Below are 17,775 nucleotides of genomic sequence, written 5' to 3'. Positions count from 1 at the left end.
GAATGAGCTACCAACCTATGAGGGGTTATATCTGCCCTGCACTGGAAGGGGTTAACCTCATACTGTGGGCTGAGGAAGCCATGTCCCCTCACCCTTGCATGCTCCAATTGGAACCACAGTATAAAAGGGAGCAGCCCAGCTGAGTCTGGGCTGACTGCTGAGGAGAGAGGCTGCCTGTTGCAAGCTCCTATTTGGGAGCTGCTGAAGCCCCAGACTGCAGAGGTCAGGTGAGCTGAGACCCAGGCAAATACCAGGCTACCTACAGAAGCCGTGAGGACAAGGAGTCCTCAGGAGCTTAGCCTGCCAACTGCCCTGGAGGAACAGAGGGCCTACAGATTATGGAGCAGGTAGGAAGTAGCTCCTGGGGACTAGACATTGATCTGGTTATGGAACTGGGAACAGGGTCAGCATGTTTCGGACAGATCCCCACTGACCCAGTGGCGGAAACTCTCATTGCTGATAGGGCCCTGGGCTGGGACCCGGTGGAGTTGGGAGGGGCTGGGTCTCCCTACCCCAGCTGCCAACTCACCCCAGGTGATGGCCCACCCTCTTCTTGGCTGCTAGGCTCTGCTGCCCTGTGCGGAAGGGTGGTCCTACCGGCTCTGGCCACTAGGGCCATACTGCCTGTAATCCAAGGACCATCACCCTGACAGAGTATATCCCTTTGTGACAGACCCACTGAGGAGGTGTAGCTGAAGCTATTTCACATGCAGTCTTCATACAGGATGTTATCTCTCAAGAGACTGCTTGACCCTTTGTGCGATTTGCATATGACACAAGCAGATGAGGTGAAGCAAGAAATGGAGAATTGTGCGAAAGAATTTGCAACTCGTACAGTCCTTTTGTGGATGTTATTCCTACCAGGAACAGTTTTTTGACACAAAAGGGAAAGGAACAAGATGCCAAGGGCTGATGCGGAGGTCCCATCAAAGCCGCTAGGACTGAGTTATGGTCCTATAGGGGAATCAGCTGTCAGATTGGAGGATGGAGACAAAGAAGCCCTTCTAAGAATCTTGCTAGCGTGGCCCTGGAGAAGACCAATGTTCCATGAATGGGGGATGAAATGCCGATATCACTGCCAAATTCACTGTCAATGAGCTAAGTACAAGTCCTGACGACTGAAGGTGCACCAGATACTCCAAGATGTCCTGCACTGAGGCCAGCATCGGCTGAATTCCACAGGTCAGTGACCACACTGAAAACCACTTCCATTTCGCTTACTGGGCCATTCTGGTAAAGGCCTTTCTAACTGTTGAGTAGGATCTGTTGAACAGCCACCGAACACCCTCTTCCTCCTCATTTAGCCATGAAGCAGCTTCGCCATAAGATGTAAGGTGTCACCATGATTCTCTGTGAGATGGTCAGGATGGAGAAGGCAGCGTATGGGAAGCTGAATTCACAGTGTGAGAAAGTCAGAGAACCAGCATGGGACTTGGACATGCCGGGGCAATGAGAATTAACTTGGCCCAATCTGCTTTCAGCTTGAGGATGACCTGTGGGATGATCAGGATCGGGGGGGAAAGCATACACAAGAGCTGAATGCCAGCTGAAAAGGAAAGCATCACACTGAGGCCCTGTCATGAGCAGAACAAATGACCTTTCCTGTTGCCCCTTGTAGCAAACTGACCGTTGGCATGCCCCAAGCTGTGAAAATGACCTGGAGAATTATTGTCTTCAGAGACCACTTGTGACTCAGGGAAAAATTCCTGCCAAGGTGGTCTGCAAGATGATTCTGGACCCTAGGCAAGTGGTCTGCTATAGGAGTGATACTCTCCTTGATGCAGGACTGACACAAACTGATTGCGCCATGGGAGAGCATCCTGGGGCATGCTCCCCATGGCTTGTTCACAGAATACATCATGGAGGTATTGTCAGTAAGTGTATGGATCACTAATATGGTCCAGAAAAGCGTGGTATGCATTGGCCCAGTGCTCCAGCATGTTGATATGCAGTGAAGACTCCTGCTCTGACCACCCACCTCGAACTATCAGCAACCCCCAGTTTGCTACCCAACCCATAAAGGAAGCATCAGTGACAACAGACCTGTTAGGTAAGTGCCGGACGAAGGAAACACCCTGGCAAAACATGCTCTGGACACATCCACCACTGCAGGGAGTCCAGGACCAGTTGAGGAAGACAGACCAATCTGTCCAGGGGGTGAAGAGTCGTACAGTAAACTGTCCTGAGCCACATTTGGAGTAGGCAAAGATGCAGCCTTGCAAACTGGACCATCTGTGTGCAAGAGTACATATGGACCAAGAGCCTTAGGCATATCCGAGCTAAGGCTGAGACTGCACACTGAGGCTAAGGTGGAGAATAGCCTGAAAACAGTCGATTGGCCGAAATGCTCTCTAACTTAAAGAGTCTAAGGTCCCATGAACTCAGTTTTCTGAGTCGGAACCAAAACTGACTTTCTGGTGTTTAAGATGAGACCCAGAGGATCGAGCAAGGGCAGTGTAGCATTGACATGAGCAAGATCTTCCTTGTTGTGACTACCCCTCAGTAACCAGCCTTCCAGATACTGGAAGGTGTGGATTCTTTTCTTCCTGAGATATGCTATCACGATGATCATGTATTTAGTAAAAACCCAAGGGGCAGAAGAGAGGACCAATGGAAGCACCATGTACTAAAAATGGCAAAACTGCCACATGATAGTAGGTATCCGGAGGTCCAGAGCAGCAAACCAGTCCTTCTTGGACAACACAAGGAGAATAGTCAATAGACTGACTACTCAGAACCTCATGTATCTGATGTTTGTTGAGGCCACAAAGGTCAAGATGGGTCTTACTCTTTCCTTGGATTTGGACACCAGAAGTGACCCTGGTGTACTGGTGGAACCTCCTCCTGTGCTCCCTAAGCCAGTAGAGAGAAACTTGCGCCCGGAACAGTATCTTATGAGAGGGGTCCCTGAAAAGGAACAGGGTGGAAGCGTGAGGGGAGTGATGGAGAGGAACTGGATAGCACAGCCTGATCTGATGTTGCTTAGGACCCTGCTGTCGGTGGTGAGTGAGCCCCAAGCATTGTGAAAACAGGCCAGCCTGTGCCCAAATAGAGCAGATGGGGAGAAAGTAGCAGTGACTGGAATACTGCTCTGGACCAACAAGTCAAAATGGGTGCCGGGAGGGCATGTGGACTATCCGAACCCAGGACCTGACTGTCTTGTCCTAGAGCAGTGATTCTCAAACTTCATTGCACCATGACCCCCTTCTGACAACAAAAATTACTACACAATCCCCGAAGGTGGGACCGAAGCCTGAGCCCCACCACCCTAGGTGGGGGTGACAAAGTCAAAGCTCAAGCCTCACTACCCCAAGCTGGGGTTGGGAGGACAAAGCCGAAGCCCAGGGCTTCAGCCCCGGCAAGAGGCCTGTAACCTGAGCCCTGCAGCCCAGGGCTGAAGCCCTTGGCTCGGGGTTCGGCCCTGGGCGCCAGCAAGTCTAACAGCAGCCCTGGCGATTGCACACGCTGGTGGTGCAGAGGCCCCATGACAGTAGTCAACAGTGGTGGCAGCGGCAGCAGCAGGAATATCGTCCGCAGCACATATTTCAGCAGCCTCTGCCGCCCCGAGATAATGCGACTACCCCAGAAAAGTAGGGTTGCGACCCACTTTGGGGTCCCAACCTACAGTTCGAGAATCCCTGTCCTAGAGGATCTATGCTCTTTCCTGGGGTAGTCGCATTATCTCGGGGAGGGAAAGGCTCCTCAAATACATGCTGCTGTCGCTGTTGACTACCATAGTGGGGCCTCTGCACCACCAGCATGTACAGGACTCTAGGGTGGTGTCCGAGTCCTTGACGGAATGCGGAGTCTTGTCCGTCTTTCCCACAACAGTGCTGGGCCACGGAAGGGCAAATTCTCTGTTGCCTGCTGCACATGAGGAGCAATGCCTGAATTCTAAAGCCAGGAAGCTCTTCTCAAGGCCATCGCTCTGGCCAAACTATCTGCGACATCCAGCATGGACTGCAGTGAAGTCTTAGCCACCAAGCAGACTTCGGTGACAAATGCCCAAAATTCCTCTCTCGATGTTTTGGGCAGCTGGTCTGCAAATTTAGAGATAGCTGGCCAGTTCACAAAGTCATACTTGGGACAGCAATGCCTGCTGGTTAGCTATCCGCCTTTGCAAGGAAAAGGAAGTATAAATCATCAGGTCCATTTGTTTAGAGTCTTTATCCTTGGGAATGGACTGAACACTGCCCTGCCAGGCTCTTTGTTCACCGCAGTTACAACCAGGGAATCTGGGGCCGGATGGGAGTATAAACCCTCAAATCCCTGCACTGGAATGAAGTAGCAGTTTTCCATGTAACTTTCTGCAAGTGGTAACGAAGCTGGCATGCTCCAGAGGACTTTTGCAGGCTCAAGGAGCGCATCATTAACAGGGAGGGCGGACAGCTGCAGGATATCCAATAACTTGTGAGTGTTCTCTTGCAGGAACTCTGCTTGAATACCCAGGAGAGCAGCCACACATTGCTAAGGTCCTGGTACACCCTGAAATCCTCCAGTACCAAAGGGGAGGAAGAGCCAGGCACTACTGAATTGCCTGGGAACAAAGATGAAATGGTTAACTCCACGAGGGCTGGATCATGCTTCAGAACTGATGGAGCTGCAAGGAATGACTCTGGTGGCTCCACGAGGGAAAGGCTCACCAGTGCCTGGGCCAGTGCCAGATTGATGGTCACTGCCACAGACCTGGTTGATGATCTCACCTTCAAGCAAGATGAGGAGTGGGACTTCTGCAGGAAGGAGCATCCCACACATTCATGGAGGCCACTGGCATGGATAGGGCATAGGTGGCCAGTAGGTGCCAGGCCAGGGCCCCTCAGCCCGACCGCGAGACAAGCACCAATCCTGGTACCCATAGCGCTCCATGAACAGCCCCTGATGCAGGTCAGGCGATGGAGAGTGAGAGGAAGATGGTTCCAATCTGGACACCAAAGAGTCCTGGCCTTCAGGTGGAGCCTGAAGGCCTAAAGGTGGAGCCAGCCCTGAGTGTGTGAGCAACTGGTCTGACTAATTCGTAGCCCAGCATGATGAGGGAGTTGGTTCTGATGTTGGACACCATACCAGTGGCACCAAGTATGCTACCAAGTATGCTTCCGGAGTTGGAAGCTGTGTCAACCCTAAAGTTGGCAGCGGTACCGAGCTAACTGGTGGAAGCTATGTTTAGCTGTAAATGAACACATTTTCACGGTTATATTAACCAATGAGAATGTACCTTTATTTAGAAAGTAACTGAAGTACAGGTGGAAAAGTTGATTTAAAATTGATTATTTAAATCAAGGCTTTTCACTTGGTGATTTAAATCAGTGATTTAAATAGCCTTGATTTAAATTAACCCACCTTACTTTCTTTTAGAGGTTTTTCGATGCATTAATATAGAGAGCATGATTTAAGCACTAACAATGGCAAAACTGTCATGACTCCTGATCCCCTCCTTATTGGTTGTTTTGTGATGATGCTCAAGCTTAATCCTAACAGAGAGAGCTTCAGAACCTTTCTGAAGTTAGCCATGAATTCAACAATGAGGTTCAACTTGCAATCTGGCTCCTTCCTTCGGGGCTGCTGGAATTAAGAAGCTGTTTCAGACAACAAATCTACTTGTGTTGCACAGTGAAAAAATAGATATTTAAATTTCAGTCTTTATCTCTGATACAACACCACCCACGTCAATCACCATGTATCTTGTAAAGTCAACTACTCAGCTTGAACACAACAGTAGCAGCAGGAAATTGCACCGGGTGTGCAAAAATGTGTATCTGTGATGGAGATCAGGAAGGAGCCATTTAGTTTACTACCATGGTCTGTAACTATACACTTGACTAGCAGTGCTGGCAAATCAAACATTCTCCTCTTGGTTCCTGGCCTGCCAAACTCTTCACACCTGACTCCTATTGTGGCAATGTTTAAATGACAGAACTCCTGAACAGACCCATTCTCCCATATATCACTTCTTTCAAGTCTTAAATGCTTCTCAGGCAACATTCAGTAGAGCACAGCAGAGTAGGGCTGGCAGCTTAATAGCAATATGATGCTTTGCCACCTGGGGGAAATGTTGCCTCTGCCATCTGAAGTTTGGTACAAGTGACAATTCACACTTGTGTACAGACTGTGCTTTAAGACACATCCCTGAGCAAGAGGTGGTGTGCAGCTATACTACCCCTGGGATTGTCTCTCAAGCTACTACAGTCCCTCCCAGCTTTCCGGATATGTGTCTCTATCTGTCAACATCTTAGAAAATGCAGTGGCCTGCTCCCCCAGTGAGGGAGGGGCAGAGTGCAATGATTCCACCTCCACGCTTCCCCCTTTTGGGTGTATGCTCCAGGGGCTGCATGAACATAAGGTCTGGGATTGTGACAGGCCCTTGCGTGTGAAGGTGTGGAGGCTCCCTTGAGCAATCCCTGCCTTGCGTGCTCACAAAATGGCCAATCCAATAGCTGTGCTTAGGCAGACTTCTTAAATTCTCCCAGCAGCACAGCTTCCCTACTGCTAACAATGATGGAAGTGCTAATGTAGACCAGATGCTGTACCTCTGTATTATCTAGTCCTGCTTAAAGAATTGCTAAACTTTCTCAGTGCAGACAAGGCAAACCGGACCCTTGATATCACCCCGCAGCAACCTCAACTAATGATAGTTGCCAACTGTGTCCACTTATCTTTTCAGGGGACACCATCATAGGGCCTAATCACAGCCACGCTATCAGAGGCTCATTCACCTGCACATCTACCAATGTGATATATGCCATCATGTGCCAGCAATGCCCCTCTGCCATGTACATTGGCCAAATTGGACAGTCTCTACATAAAAGAATAAATGGACACAAATCAGACGTCAAGAATTGTAACATTCAAAAACCAGTTGGAGAACACTTCAATCTCTCTGGTCACTCGATTACAGACCTAAAAGTTGCAATTCTTCAACAAAAAAACTTCAAAAACAGACTCCAACGAGAGACTGTTGAATTGGAATTAATTTGTAAACTGGATACAATTAACTTAGACTTGAATAAAGACTGGGAGTGGATGTGTCATTACACAAAGTAAAACTATATCCCCATGTTTATTTCCCCCCTTACTGTTCCTCACACGTTCTTGTCAACTGCTGGAAATGGTCCACCTTGATTATCACTACAAAAGGCTCCCCCCCATCTGTTGCTCTCCTGCTGGTAATAGCTCACCTTAAGTGATCACTCTCGTTACAGTGTGTATGTTAATACCCATTGTTTCATGTTCTCTATGTATATAAATCTCCTCACTGTATTTTCCACAGTATGCATCCAATGAAGCGAGCTGTAGCTCATGAAAGCTTATGCTCAAATAAATGTGTTAGTCTCTAAGGTGCCACAAGTACTCCTTTTCTTTTTGCGGATACAGACTAACACGGCTGCTACTCTGATAGAAGAAAAGAGCACCACCATAAGCTTCTAACATACTATTGGTTAAACTATTATATTTCCCGATGGCAGAAACCCAGTAGAGCACAACATGAGTAGAGCCATTTAAAAATGTATAGTATCAAAAAATCAGAGCCAGAAATAGTGACCAGCTGATAGGCACTGAATTCTTCCAAGGCAACTCTGAATCCTCTTTCCCCTATAGTGTGTGAGTTAGCATGCAGTGGACACTCTTTCACCTTACCACTCTTCAGGACTTACCCCTTTTTAGTCATCCAGTGAAGCTGCTCCCTTTTCAATGGAGATTACGTTCTCTTTCAAATAGGGAGCAAAATAAGCAAATGCTCCTCTCCCTCCCACAATACCATTCTATAGTTTGAATCCCAAAAGAGTAGCAGCTCTAGCCACATAAAATGTTAACAGGAAAGGACTACGGAAGAAGTTGTACTACTTATTGTCAGAGTGCCCTTACCATGAAGAGATCAAATTCCTCTTCACGCCGTGCAATCATCTGATTCAGAGTCTCGTCATCAGGAACTTCATCTTCTTCCTAGTGACAGAGAGAAAAAGATTTATGGACTTGCAAAGCAGTGGCTGCTCTGATGCATCCGTTCTCACCAGGTCAGGGCTGCCGTGACCTTCCTTCTCCCTGAGGATGACACATGAAAAACACTCAAATCAAAACTAAAACTGAAAGCCTCTAGCTGATAGGCCACTCTGAGGAAACGGAGGTTTGACTTCATCAAAGATGCAGGTGGGACTTATTACCATCTTCATAAGTGTAGTATGAAGAAATGAGCAATTGTGCAATCAGGAAATTTTGGTTTGTGGTTTTCCTGGATCACAAGCACAGCTCGTCGTCAGCTCATTTTTTCAGTTAATGTATACATTTCCATTTTGCTAATGTACAATATTCTCTTCATGGACTCCCCAGAGATGCCACTTCTCTCCCATGCTATCTTTGCTGCCTTAGCAAGGCTGAAGGAGGAGAATCCTAACATAACAGTACTGCTAATCACAGAAAGGAACTGGACAAGCTTTGTTTCTTTAACCCAATGCCCCATCACAAGCTCTAACTTTAAGTTTTGCCTTCTGCTACTTGACAAAGATGTTCCTTTATAGAAACGTACAAAAAAACCTCAAACACTGTTCACTGGCAAAATAAATCTAGAATCTAGTATTCCATTCAAAATGGTCTGCTTCTGTACAGTAGAATGTACATGTTTCAGCATGATCAGGCTCTACAGTGCTCAGTTTTCTCTCTAAATATATTTATTATTGTGAAAGGTGTTGGTGTTCTAAGTCCACTTACTGGCTGACAAGTCTCCACATCAGAACTGGCAACTTTAACAGCAGTCTCAGAGGAGAGGCCACAGACTGAACAGGCCTGGGGCCCAAACTACCCTCTTACAGATGAAGATGGGGCCTCAGAGTTAAGCCGGAAGAACGTTCGCAGAGCACTGCGACGGAAGCTTGAACTGCCCTGCCCAAGCTATACCTGTTCTCCAGAGAAAGGACGTCATTCTCAAGAGCTGTCAACATGGTAGCTTTCAAAAGTGGTATGTTTAAAAATATAAAACTATGTTTACACCTTTATGCACTTTCATGGCTGAGCTAGTAACAACTGCATAGTTCCTTCAACAGGAAGCAGGTGCAATTTCCTTCACAGACCTTGGAAATGCCAGTGTTTAATCCAATGGCATTGCTATAAAAAATTTGTGCATTTAGCAACAACGCTTCCAGTCACAGTTTCCATCTGCAACATCCAGAACAAGGACACTAGCACAGATATACACACTTGTACTGAATGTTAGTTTCGCCTACAATGTCACAGATTGGAAAATGAAGCTAGGAAATACTGTTTGATTCCAACCCGTGATCTTAAACAGCTTTAAGATATTTCCTGCAGCTCCCATTGGCTGGGAACGGCAAACTGTGGCCACTGGGAGCTGTTGGGGGGCCATGCCTGCATACAGTCAACGTAAACAAAATATCTCACGGCCCACCAGCGGATTACCCTGATGGGCCGTGTGCCGAAGGTTGCCGACCTGTTCTAGTCACAAAACCTAAAAGCACCACTGCCCATGGAAATTGCCTCCCTAAGCAAGGAAGTATTAACAGGCAATAAAAAGCATCCCTTCTGCCATTATATATCCACATCTCTCAAATTTATGTTCTTTAAATCAACAGTAAAGCGAGCCATGCACTATAGTGGATAGGGCCACAGAAGTAAAGGGGCAAATAAAATACAAAATAGCTATGGTGGTAAATTTAGGGATACCATTAATAGACAATTACCACACACACCGAGCACAGTGCTTCTGCTGCAACTTAGAAAGGATCCCACATATAGATGCTAAGTGTGCTTAGCACTGGGAATATGAATTAGGTCACTCAAATACATTAAGAAATTGCTCGGTATTTGCATTTTATTAAGTCTGCAAATCCATATCTGCAAGACAAAATGGTTCTGGTGTTAACTATCATCTATATGCAAGACTTTCCCCCCCCCCCCCACTTTGGTAGTCTCTGTTGAAATAGGAAAATGTCTTTTTTTCATTAAATGTTTCTAGGTAGTTCTAATGGGAGATATGGTGACCAATACAGTGCATGTTGCCCAGTAGCTTCCATTCTCACCTCAGTTGCAGTCACTCATAACTTTCCAAAACTTTAATCTTTTGGTCTGAAGTTCTCCATGCTTATTCTCTGCATAAAGGGAACTGTTAGTGGAAAGTCTGAGCAATTTGGGTGGCAGAGGAAGGGGGAGAGAAGAGATGTTTGAGAGTTGGAAAAAAAAATAAAAAAGTCACAAAACGCAAAACAAAAAACCCAACCATACACACAAACAAAGCCCTACGTTAAGAGAAATATAAAGTTGCATAGTTAAGCACTCAAACTCAGGATCTACCAAAGACAAACCTTAACTCTGCTTCCACATGTATATGTTACAATAGTTTTGAATTCTACAATGACATACTATTTCTCAAAGTTTTGTTTAATTTTATTGTAGTTCCTCCCGCCATGTCCACAGATATACAGAACCACAAGATGGTCCAGGTATATTCTGTGATGACAGAAAAAGAATCCATGAAAGTGATTTATATGAGAAATATACAGTAAATGGTACTTATCCAACATATGCTACATTTTGCTGGAAGTTTTCCAAGGATAAGATGTTCAATGCCCTGTTTCTAGGAATTCTCAGACTACATCTCATCCCAGTCCTGCCAACACTTAGGCATGTGTGTAATTTTATGCATGGGAGGAGTGCCATTGAGTTTAATATATTTCAGACTGTGAAAGTTGTTGTATGAATATATTTAGTAAATTTTGAGAAACAGTATGTAATCATATAATTCAAGTCCATACTTAAATGAATATGCACAAGTGGCAGAATTTAAGTTGTGTACATAAACTTCAGCATTTCCTGACTTTTGAGTGTTTAATGATACAACCTTATGGTCACTTGGTATATTTTTATGGTAGCATTTTGGGAATGATCCTTGTTAAAATTTGATTAAATACAGTTAAGATCAATATTTTAAAAGATTATTACACACTGACTGAGAAATGCAGGAAGTTTAATGCTTGCTGTGACATAAGCCAATTCATTATGCCACGGTATTGACTTTGGGGGGCGGTCTGAGATTTGTACTCACAAGGAAACATTCAGTACCAGATTAAAAGGAGAAAAAGCTAAAGTTGATGTCCTACCCAAATGTTATTTTCTAAATCAATGGTTTTCAATCTTTTTTCATTTGTAGACCCCCTAAAGAAATTTCAGCTGGAGGTGCAGACCCTTTGGAAATTCAACCTGTGGTCCACAGACCCCTACCATAGAAGCCTTAGACTGAAAAGTGACCTGACAGAATTTAACTATAAATGTTGCACATGCTTTGCATAGTGTTTGACACAGTGTGAGAAAGGGCACTAAGCTGTGAGCATCTATGGTAATGACAACACTCCTGGGTTTTGACCTGTAGGTGGGGGTATTCACATACTTTTGATTGACTAGAAAAATGGAATGTCTTTTCTGGGATCTGAAACTTTATTTTCATACGTCACCTTTCACAGACACCTTAGAGATAGCCTGCAGACCCCCAGGGGTCCGCTGACCACAGGTTGAAAACCACTGTTCTAAGCACTTGCACAACGACTTCTGTTAAGTATTGGACTGTAGTTTGGGCTCTTATTAAAACATCCATTCCCTGTACATTTTCCAGATATTACAGTAACAGTGTGGCAGGACGGCATCCACAGAGCATGCCTTCTCGTAGCACAGCATAGCCCTGCAGGCATGCCAACCTCAGTGTCCTCTTGCTTTTCCCAAATAACTTGTTTGCAGCCAAAAGCGTTTAAACTAGTATTTCCCTTCCTAGGGTTCCATTCACTGAGACTTTATAAATATACAGTTTCCTTTGGCCCCTGGGGCCCAAACCCTCCTCCCCTATTAAGATATTCCACAGCCCTCCCTTCTGGGGCTGTACAATGTTTCAAGCCAGCTTCCCCAGCCCACAGTACCCAGGTTCCAGCTCTGCTTCCTGGAGCTTCTCTTCTCTCTCCCCCAGAGTCAACTAGCAGCTGGGTTTTTAGCATGTCCAGGAGGTAGCTCCCTGATCACCACCTAGCCACCATTCACCAGCTTGTCTGTTGATCCCTTAAACACCTATTCCCATGTCAGGGAACAGGATGGACTAGTCCTGACCCCCTTATTCTTTAAAGGGGACAGACTATATTTTGTTACATCAGATTATCATTTTCCTTCTTAATTATGTTAATACAAGGAAAGACAATTTACTATTCTGCCCCCCACTTCATCTTCTTTTTTAATTGTGAATTGATCTGAACTATTCATTCAAGTATTTTTCTCATTATGATAACATACATATCTACATTATGGACTCTGGTAACTACTTCTCAGTCAGTTCTTTTTCTAAGGCTTCCATGAAGCTAGACTGCCATGCTGACACATTTTACAGTGTGTATGCACGCTAACTGCATTTGTCTAAGATTTCTGTTTATGTGCCAGACGCCTAACCCTGAGGGACTGGCAGCTGGTGTGTACCTCACTCTTTTAGTACTAATGCCTAACAGCTGGTCAAAGTGATTATTAATAAAATCAGAATCCAGAAGAACTTCTTTACAGAAAGGGAATCATAATTTAGAACAAAATAAAACAGAAGAACATGCGGAGGTAAGTTTGCAAAAAAGAGTCCACGAGGCAGATGCTCAGCTGGTTTAAATTGTCATAGCTCTATTGAAGCTAACGAAATTATGACAGTTTACACCAGCTGAGGATATGCCCCCATATGTATCACATGTTTGGCTACAGTGGAGCACATTAGGGTTAAGTCTGTATGGGCAACTGCTATAGCAGTTATTTAACTGAACATGACTGTTTTCCAGCCTCCTTCCTCCTATGGGTGCAGTCTTTAAAAGTTTATCCTGCAAGACAAACTCATTACATAAGTAACACCATAACATAATGATATTGTTCTGGGCCCAAACAATATTTTGTGAGATTACTAGGTTTGCCCATCCACCACAAAAATAATTTCAACTGAAACTGCAATTCAATTTTTATCCCTCTAATTTTTATTCATAGGCAGCAAGAAAAAGCCCAAGAAAGGGGAAGGTTGGATAATCTTACAAAATTCACTTGAGGGAAGTCTTTGGCATGAGTTGTCAATGAGCGATTTTAATAAAGATTTCCGGCTACCCAGTTATGTTCTAGAGATTCTAGATAACTCAACAAAATACTTTAGAAACACAGCTGCAATCTTCATATCTGTAATTACATTGTCAATAAACTAGATTATTTTAAAAAATCCATCAAAATTATATAACCTAGCCAAGCATAGCCTTGTGAATGAACTTCTCTACAATTTCATCTCTCCTTTGGCTTTAGATCAATTGGTTCAAACTGTAAATTACATGCCAATAAATTGGAAAATGAATACAACCTCACAGCAAGACTGACTTTACTGACCTCACGATACTGTCTATAACCCAACATAAACAGAGCTCAAGAAGTTCCAGCCTCCATGCTGTCAGACAGGATTTCCTACCACAGTACTTTACAAACCTCAATTTTACTATTAAGCTTACCCGCTTTTTGCGTAATATTAAAAACAGTTGCAAATAACAGGTTAATAGTTGCTGTTGCGTGACATGTGAGAGGTTATCATAATGAGAAAATGTATGTCTTGTGGGATGGTTAAAAAGCTAACGCGTGCGTGCGTACACACACACACACAGACATACACACACAAAACTCCTACTGACTTTTGTCTCGAATTTCAGAATTAGTAAGGACTTTAGAATCAGACCCATTATGGACGGGAACCGGCACACTGGTGGATTACTAGTTACTAGAATCATTTTCTGTTAGTAAAAGGAAGGAAGTGTAGCAAAACCAGAAGATATATAGTATCTTCACACAATAACATATTAGGTAGATCATTTTTAAAACAAGTTATTAATTGTTGAATGTCATTTTCTTGTACTAGTTAGGGTCATCCGTCAAACGAAGCATGTCCAGGAACCCTGAACGTTAGCTATGCAGCCAAACCCCAACTATAAGATTTCTATTGATTTCAATCTACTCTACTCATATTAGTTTTAGCTTCTTTGGTGGATGCTGTTGACTGGGTGACTACTATATTGTTACTTCACTGTGAGTTAAACCAAACTATACTTTCACTGTTGAGTTAAAATAGAAAACAAAGGATTATTAATCAAAACAGTGTCGTTGTGTGCAACCGCTTTCATATTGGTTATGCAATCAGTTTGTTGACAACCCCCACAAAAAACCTACTCCCACTTAATGACATACTAGCCTTGTCTAAACGGTATATAATCAATGTACCATTGATAACAGTTTATTAAACAAAGTCTAATTATTCAAGAAGTAATTTCCCTGACCTTTGAGAAACCATGAGGCCTCCTGGAGAACCACACTTGCATGTTAATGAAAGCATAGACTACAGGAGATGCTCTTTACTCAAGTACAACCCAAACTCAGACGCTAGTAAGAATATTTAAAGGGACAGTCTAGGCTTTTAGAGCCCTACAGTCTCTGACCATGTAGGAGGTTGTTTTTGGTGGTGAAGAAGTCACCGCAGAATGGAATTATTTGAAAAAGTGTCACAGACCTAGTATTTGTACAGAGTTCTGTTAGTGTGTCCAGTGGTTACTAACCTACTTAAAGGGAAGGGTGGAATAAGGTTTCCTCCATTCTGTTGCCACAATTCAAAAGGGGGTGAGGTGAGGGCAGAGGCAACTTTCTTCTAATTTACTATTACACTTCTATCCATTAAAAGTAAAGTTTTGGAAGCTTTTTGCAGCAACCCATTGGTCCTTGTGGAGGCACTGCTGACAAGGAAATTTACAAAATGCTCTGGAATACAGAAGCTTCAATGTGACAAGGTATCACACTCTAGTGCCCTGCAGAAAGAAGGAGAGCTATTCTGCTGGCTCACCCTGGAAACACATGAAGGTAGGGTTTGTTAATTCTGTTCAGGAACATAGGAGACAGAAGCAGCTATGGGCAGAGGCAGGGTCCTGGATTCAAGAACATGCAAAGCTGCCAGGTGTTCAGCACTTTTGAAAATCAGGCTATTTAGGCACATAACTATGGATTTAGGAGCCTCACCTTAGACACCTACATTTGAAAAGTGTAGCCTGTAGTTATAGGGTGTCTACTTCCCCAACTTCATGAAGGAGGGGAATTAATGTAAGTTACAACCTAATTCTGAATTGAGGTGCTCTGATTAGCATTATAGGTACCCATGTGATAATATGACCACCGAAATGCAGTACTTGGAAGCCAAATTTGCAAACTGGGCCTGGTTTCTTTGAACATGTCTCATATTCTTATATTCTAGCCAATTTACTTTGAAAACAACCTCTTCTCTTTTTTGAGCACTTAAACAATATTCCAAGTACATTACCTCATTTTCTTCCTCATGTTCCAATATAGCCTGTAGGAAAGCCCTCCGTTCATGGCTTGAAGATTTTTGATCGAACATGCCGGCTTGAATAACTTTCTGATCCACATTCAGTTTATACTTGGCAGCAGCAAGTATCTTCTCCTCCACACTGTTTACAGTGCACAGCCTCAGGACTCGAACCTCATTCTGCTGACCAATTCGGTGAGCTCTGTCTTGTGCTTGCAAATCCTGTTTGAGAAAAATACACTGTGTTATGTACAGTGTCTCTGTCTGCTATGCAAACCAGCTGTCTGGTCAGAGAAAACTATTACCTTTAAAAATATCTATAAGAATAAAATACATTAGTAGAAATGGGTCTGAACCAAAATCCTGAACTGAACAACGCTTTACCTGCCCCAAATTTTGGGTGCAAAAATGAGGGCAGAAGGGTGAGAGAGTGAAATCCAGGCATGAATGTTATACCTTAGAGAGAATATTGTTGAGACAATAGTATGGGCACTGGTAAACAAACACAGTGATGACTAAAGTAGTGCAGTGGCTTAGGCTACCAGTTTTTTACCTTTGGAAATCTGGGTTCAAATTGTCTACATTTGGCCTCAAGTGACATGAATTTCATGGTCTAAAATTAGTTTTTAGTAGACATTTGTCAGCATCTCTAAAGTAGCCTTTTGATGGGCACTAGTCCCAATCCCCGAGAGAACACAGTGGGTCAAGCGTAGAGATTAATTTTATTTATTTAGAATTCTATTAAGATACTGCAATCCTATCAGCTTTCCAGAAGTCATAATCTTACTACAGCAGAGTCAGATACAAACAATACTAATGGAGGGCAGTTAATCTAAAAGTGCAAGCATTGTACTATCACAATGTCGTGTTATTTTACATGAAGTAGGCCTCTTAAAATAAGGATTAAAAGTTTTTTTAAAACCAGCCTGTTTCAATCCAGCTGTTCGGGATTGCAATCACAAAGCCCTGCCTAGACATTTTTTGCTCTGGGCACTTTAAAATTAATAGAATGTTTTGAATTAAAAGCATATTTGCAGCCAGCAGCGGACAAAAGTGAACATAAAGTCACAGTATGAACACATTCATGCAATTCATTTATAGACTGGGGATGTCAAAAAGAGGAAAGTGAAAGCTTCCATTCCTATAAGTGCTATGCCTGGCTCTAACAAATATTATTAGTATCTTTCTTTTAGCACATGCCTCATTAAAGTTAACATATTGCTTCCATCCCCAAGAGAAAAACAGAAAATGAATGCAATCACAATTTATCAGTTTGTTTACTTGGCATTCCAGCAAAATAATATTTACTGTTTGTGCATATTGCTACCTGGGTGCTGCACATACAGTGAACTGTACTATAAATGTCACACAACTAACCCAATGAAAATGTGAAACAAGAGAAAGGTACATTTTGCATTGCTTTCAGAAACCCCAAACCAACACACACAAGCTATGGATTGTTCCAAGTTCCTGTTCAGGATCTTGATGTCCCTGATCATCCTAATCTTTGTGCATTTGTGATAGTGCTGTTTTAAAGTTTTAAATAAATAAAATCTTTTCAGCCTCTCTCAAGGAATCCCTCCACTTAGTTCAGCATGGGGCACTTCACTAGCTAGCTGTACATATTAGGAAAGTATAAATATAGGCTTGTGATTCCATTCACATATAGCCTCTACTTTTAAAAAATGTGTCACTAAGAGACAAGCACAGAACACACTTGCTTCTACTTGCTTTTTCGGCCACCCCGAGGTATTAATTTGAACATCCTCTATCTGTACTCACTACTACCATCTCTAGTTACTATGGCCACCTGTGACAGGATGTATAAACCCCACACTGATGAGGAAGGTGCCAGATTAGCTCTGCACACAGTGCCTGTCCCACCGCTCTGGCCACATCAATCACGTATGGTAGGGAGGCGGACTTTAAAAAGGAGGAAACTGCAGTCAACTGGGAAGAGAGATCATCCTGAGCAGGAGACTTCAGGAGCAAATCCTGGAGCCATGGGGGAACTCCCATCCAGGCGGAGATCTCCACCCCGACCCTACCCTGGGAGTTCACCGCACTCCCTGTAAGCCTGACAAAGTGAGCCTGATTCAGCAGCCCAGCCAGAATGACTTCTCAAAAACCGCTGTGCAGATGGCCTCTGAAGAAAGAAGGTACTGCTGGCCTTTTTTCCCCTTTGAGGGGCTCTGGGAAGAAGTTATTTTCAGGTGGGCTGGATATTTAACTTTCCTTTTGATCCCCTATAAGAAGGGACTGAAGAAGCTCCACAAAGGGAAGGGTCTCTCTTGCAAGAAATAAGGAACTGGGGCCTGTGTATAAGCCACCTGGAGTAAATAACTGGGCATGACCAGGGTCTCCCGCCATCTGGGAGAAAAACATAAGAGGAATCTTTTACACCACCCTTATTATGAATCTGCAAAATT

The 17,775-nt window shown here is 43.8% G+C and overlaps 1 protein-coding gene across 5 annotated transcripts in view; it reads right to left on the bottom strand.

Moving 5' to 3' along the window:
- SMARCA2 (SWI/SNF related BAF chromatin remodeling complex subunit ATPase 2) overlaps positions 1–17,775 on the bottom strand; it is a 185,870-nt gene that overhangs the window by 57,240 nt on the left and 110,855 nt on the right. For all 5 annotated transcript variants that reach the window (XM_077817613.1, XM_077817615.1, XM_077817618.1 and 2 more), the window contains 2 exons: positions 15,341–15,568; positions 7,861–7,938 (listed from right to left, as the gene is read on the bottom strand). In XM_077817613.1, coding sequence (XP_077673739.1) covers positions 7,861–7,938; positions 15,341–15,568 — 306 coding nt within the window. The remainder of the gene's footprint in view (positions 1–7,860; positions 7,939–15,340; positions 15,569–17,775) is intronic.

This window comes from Eretmochelys imbricata, chromosome 5, assembly GCF_965152235.1.
Source record: "Eretmochelys imbricata isolate rEreImb1 chromosome 5, rEreImb1.hap1, whole genome shotgun sequence".
NCBI lineage: Eukaryota > Metazoa > Chordata > Testudines > Cheloniidae > Eretmochelys > Eretmochelys imbricata.
The sequence above is the reverse complement of the archived record's forward strand: the minus strand, read 5'-3'. Positions and strand labels throughout refer to the sequence as shown.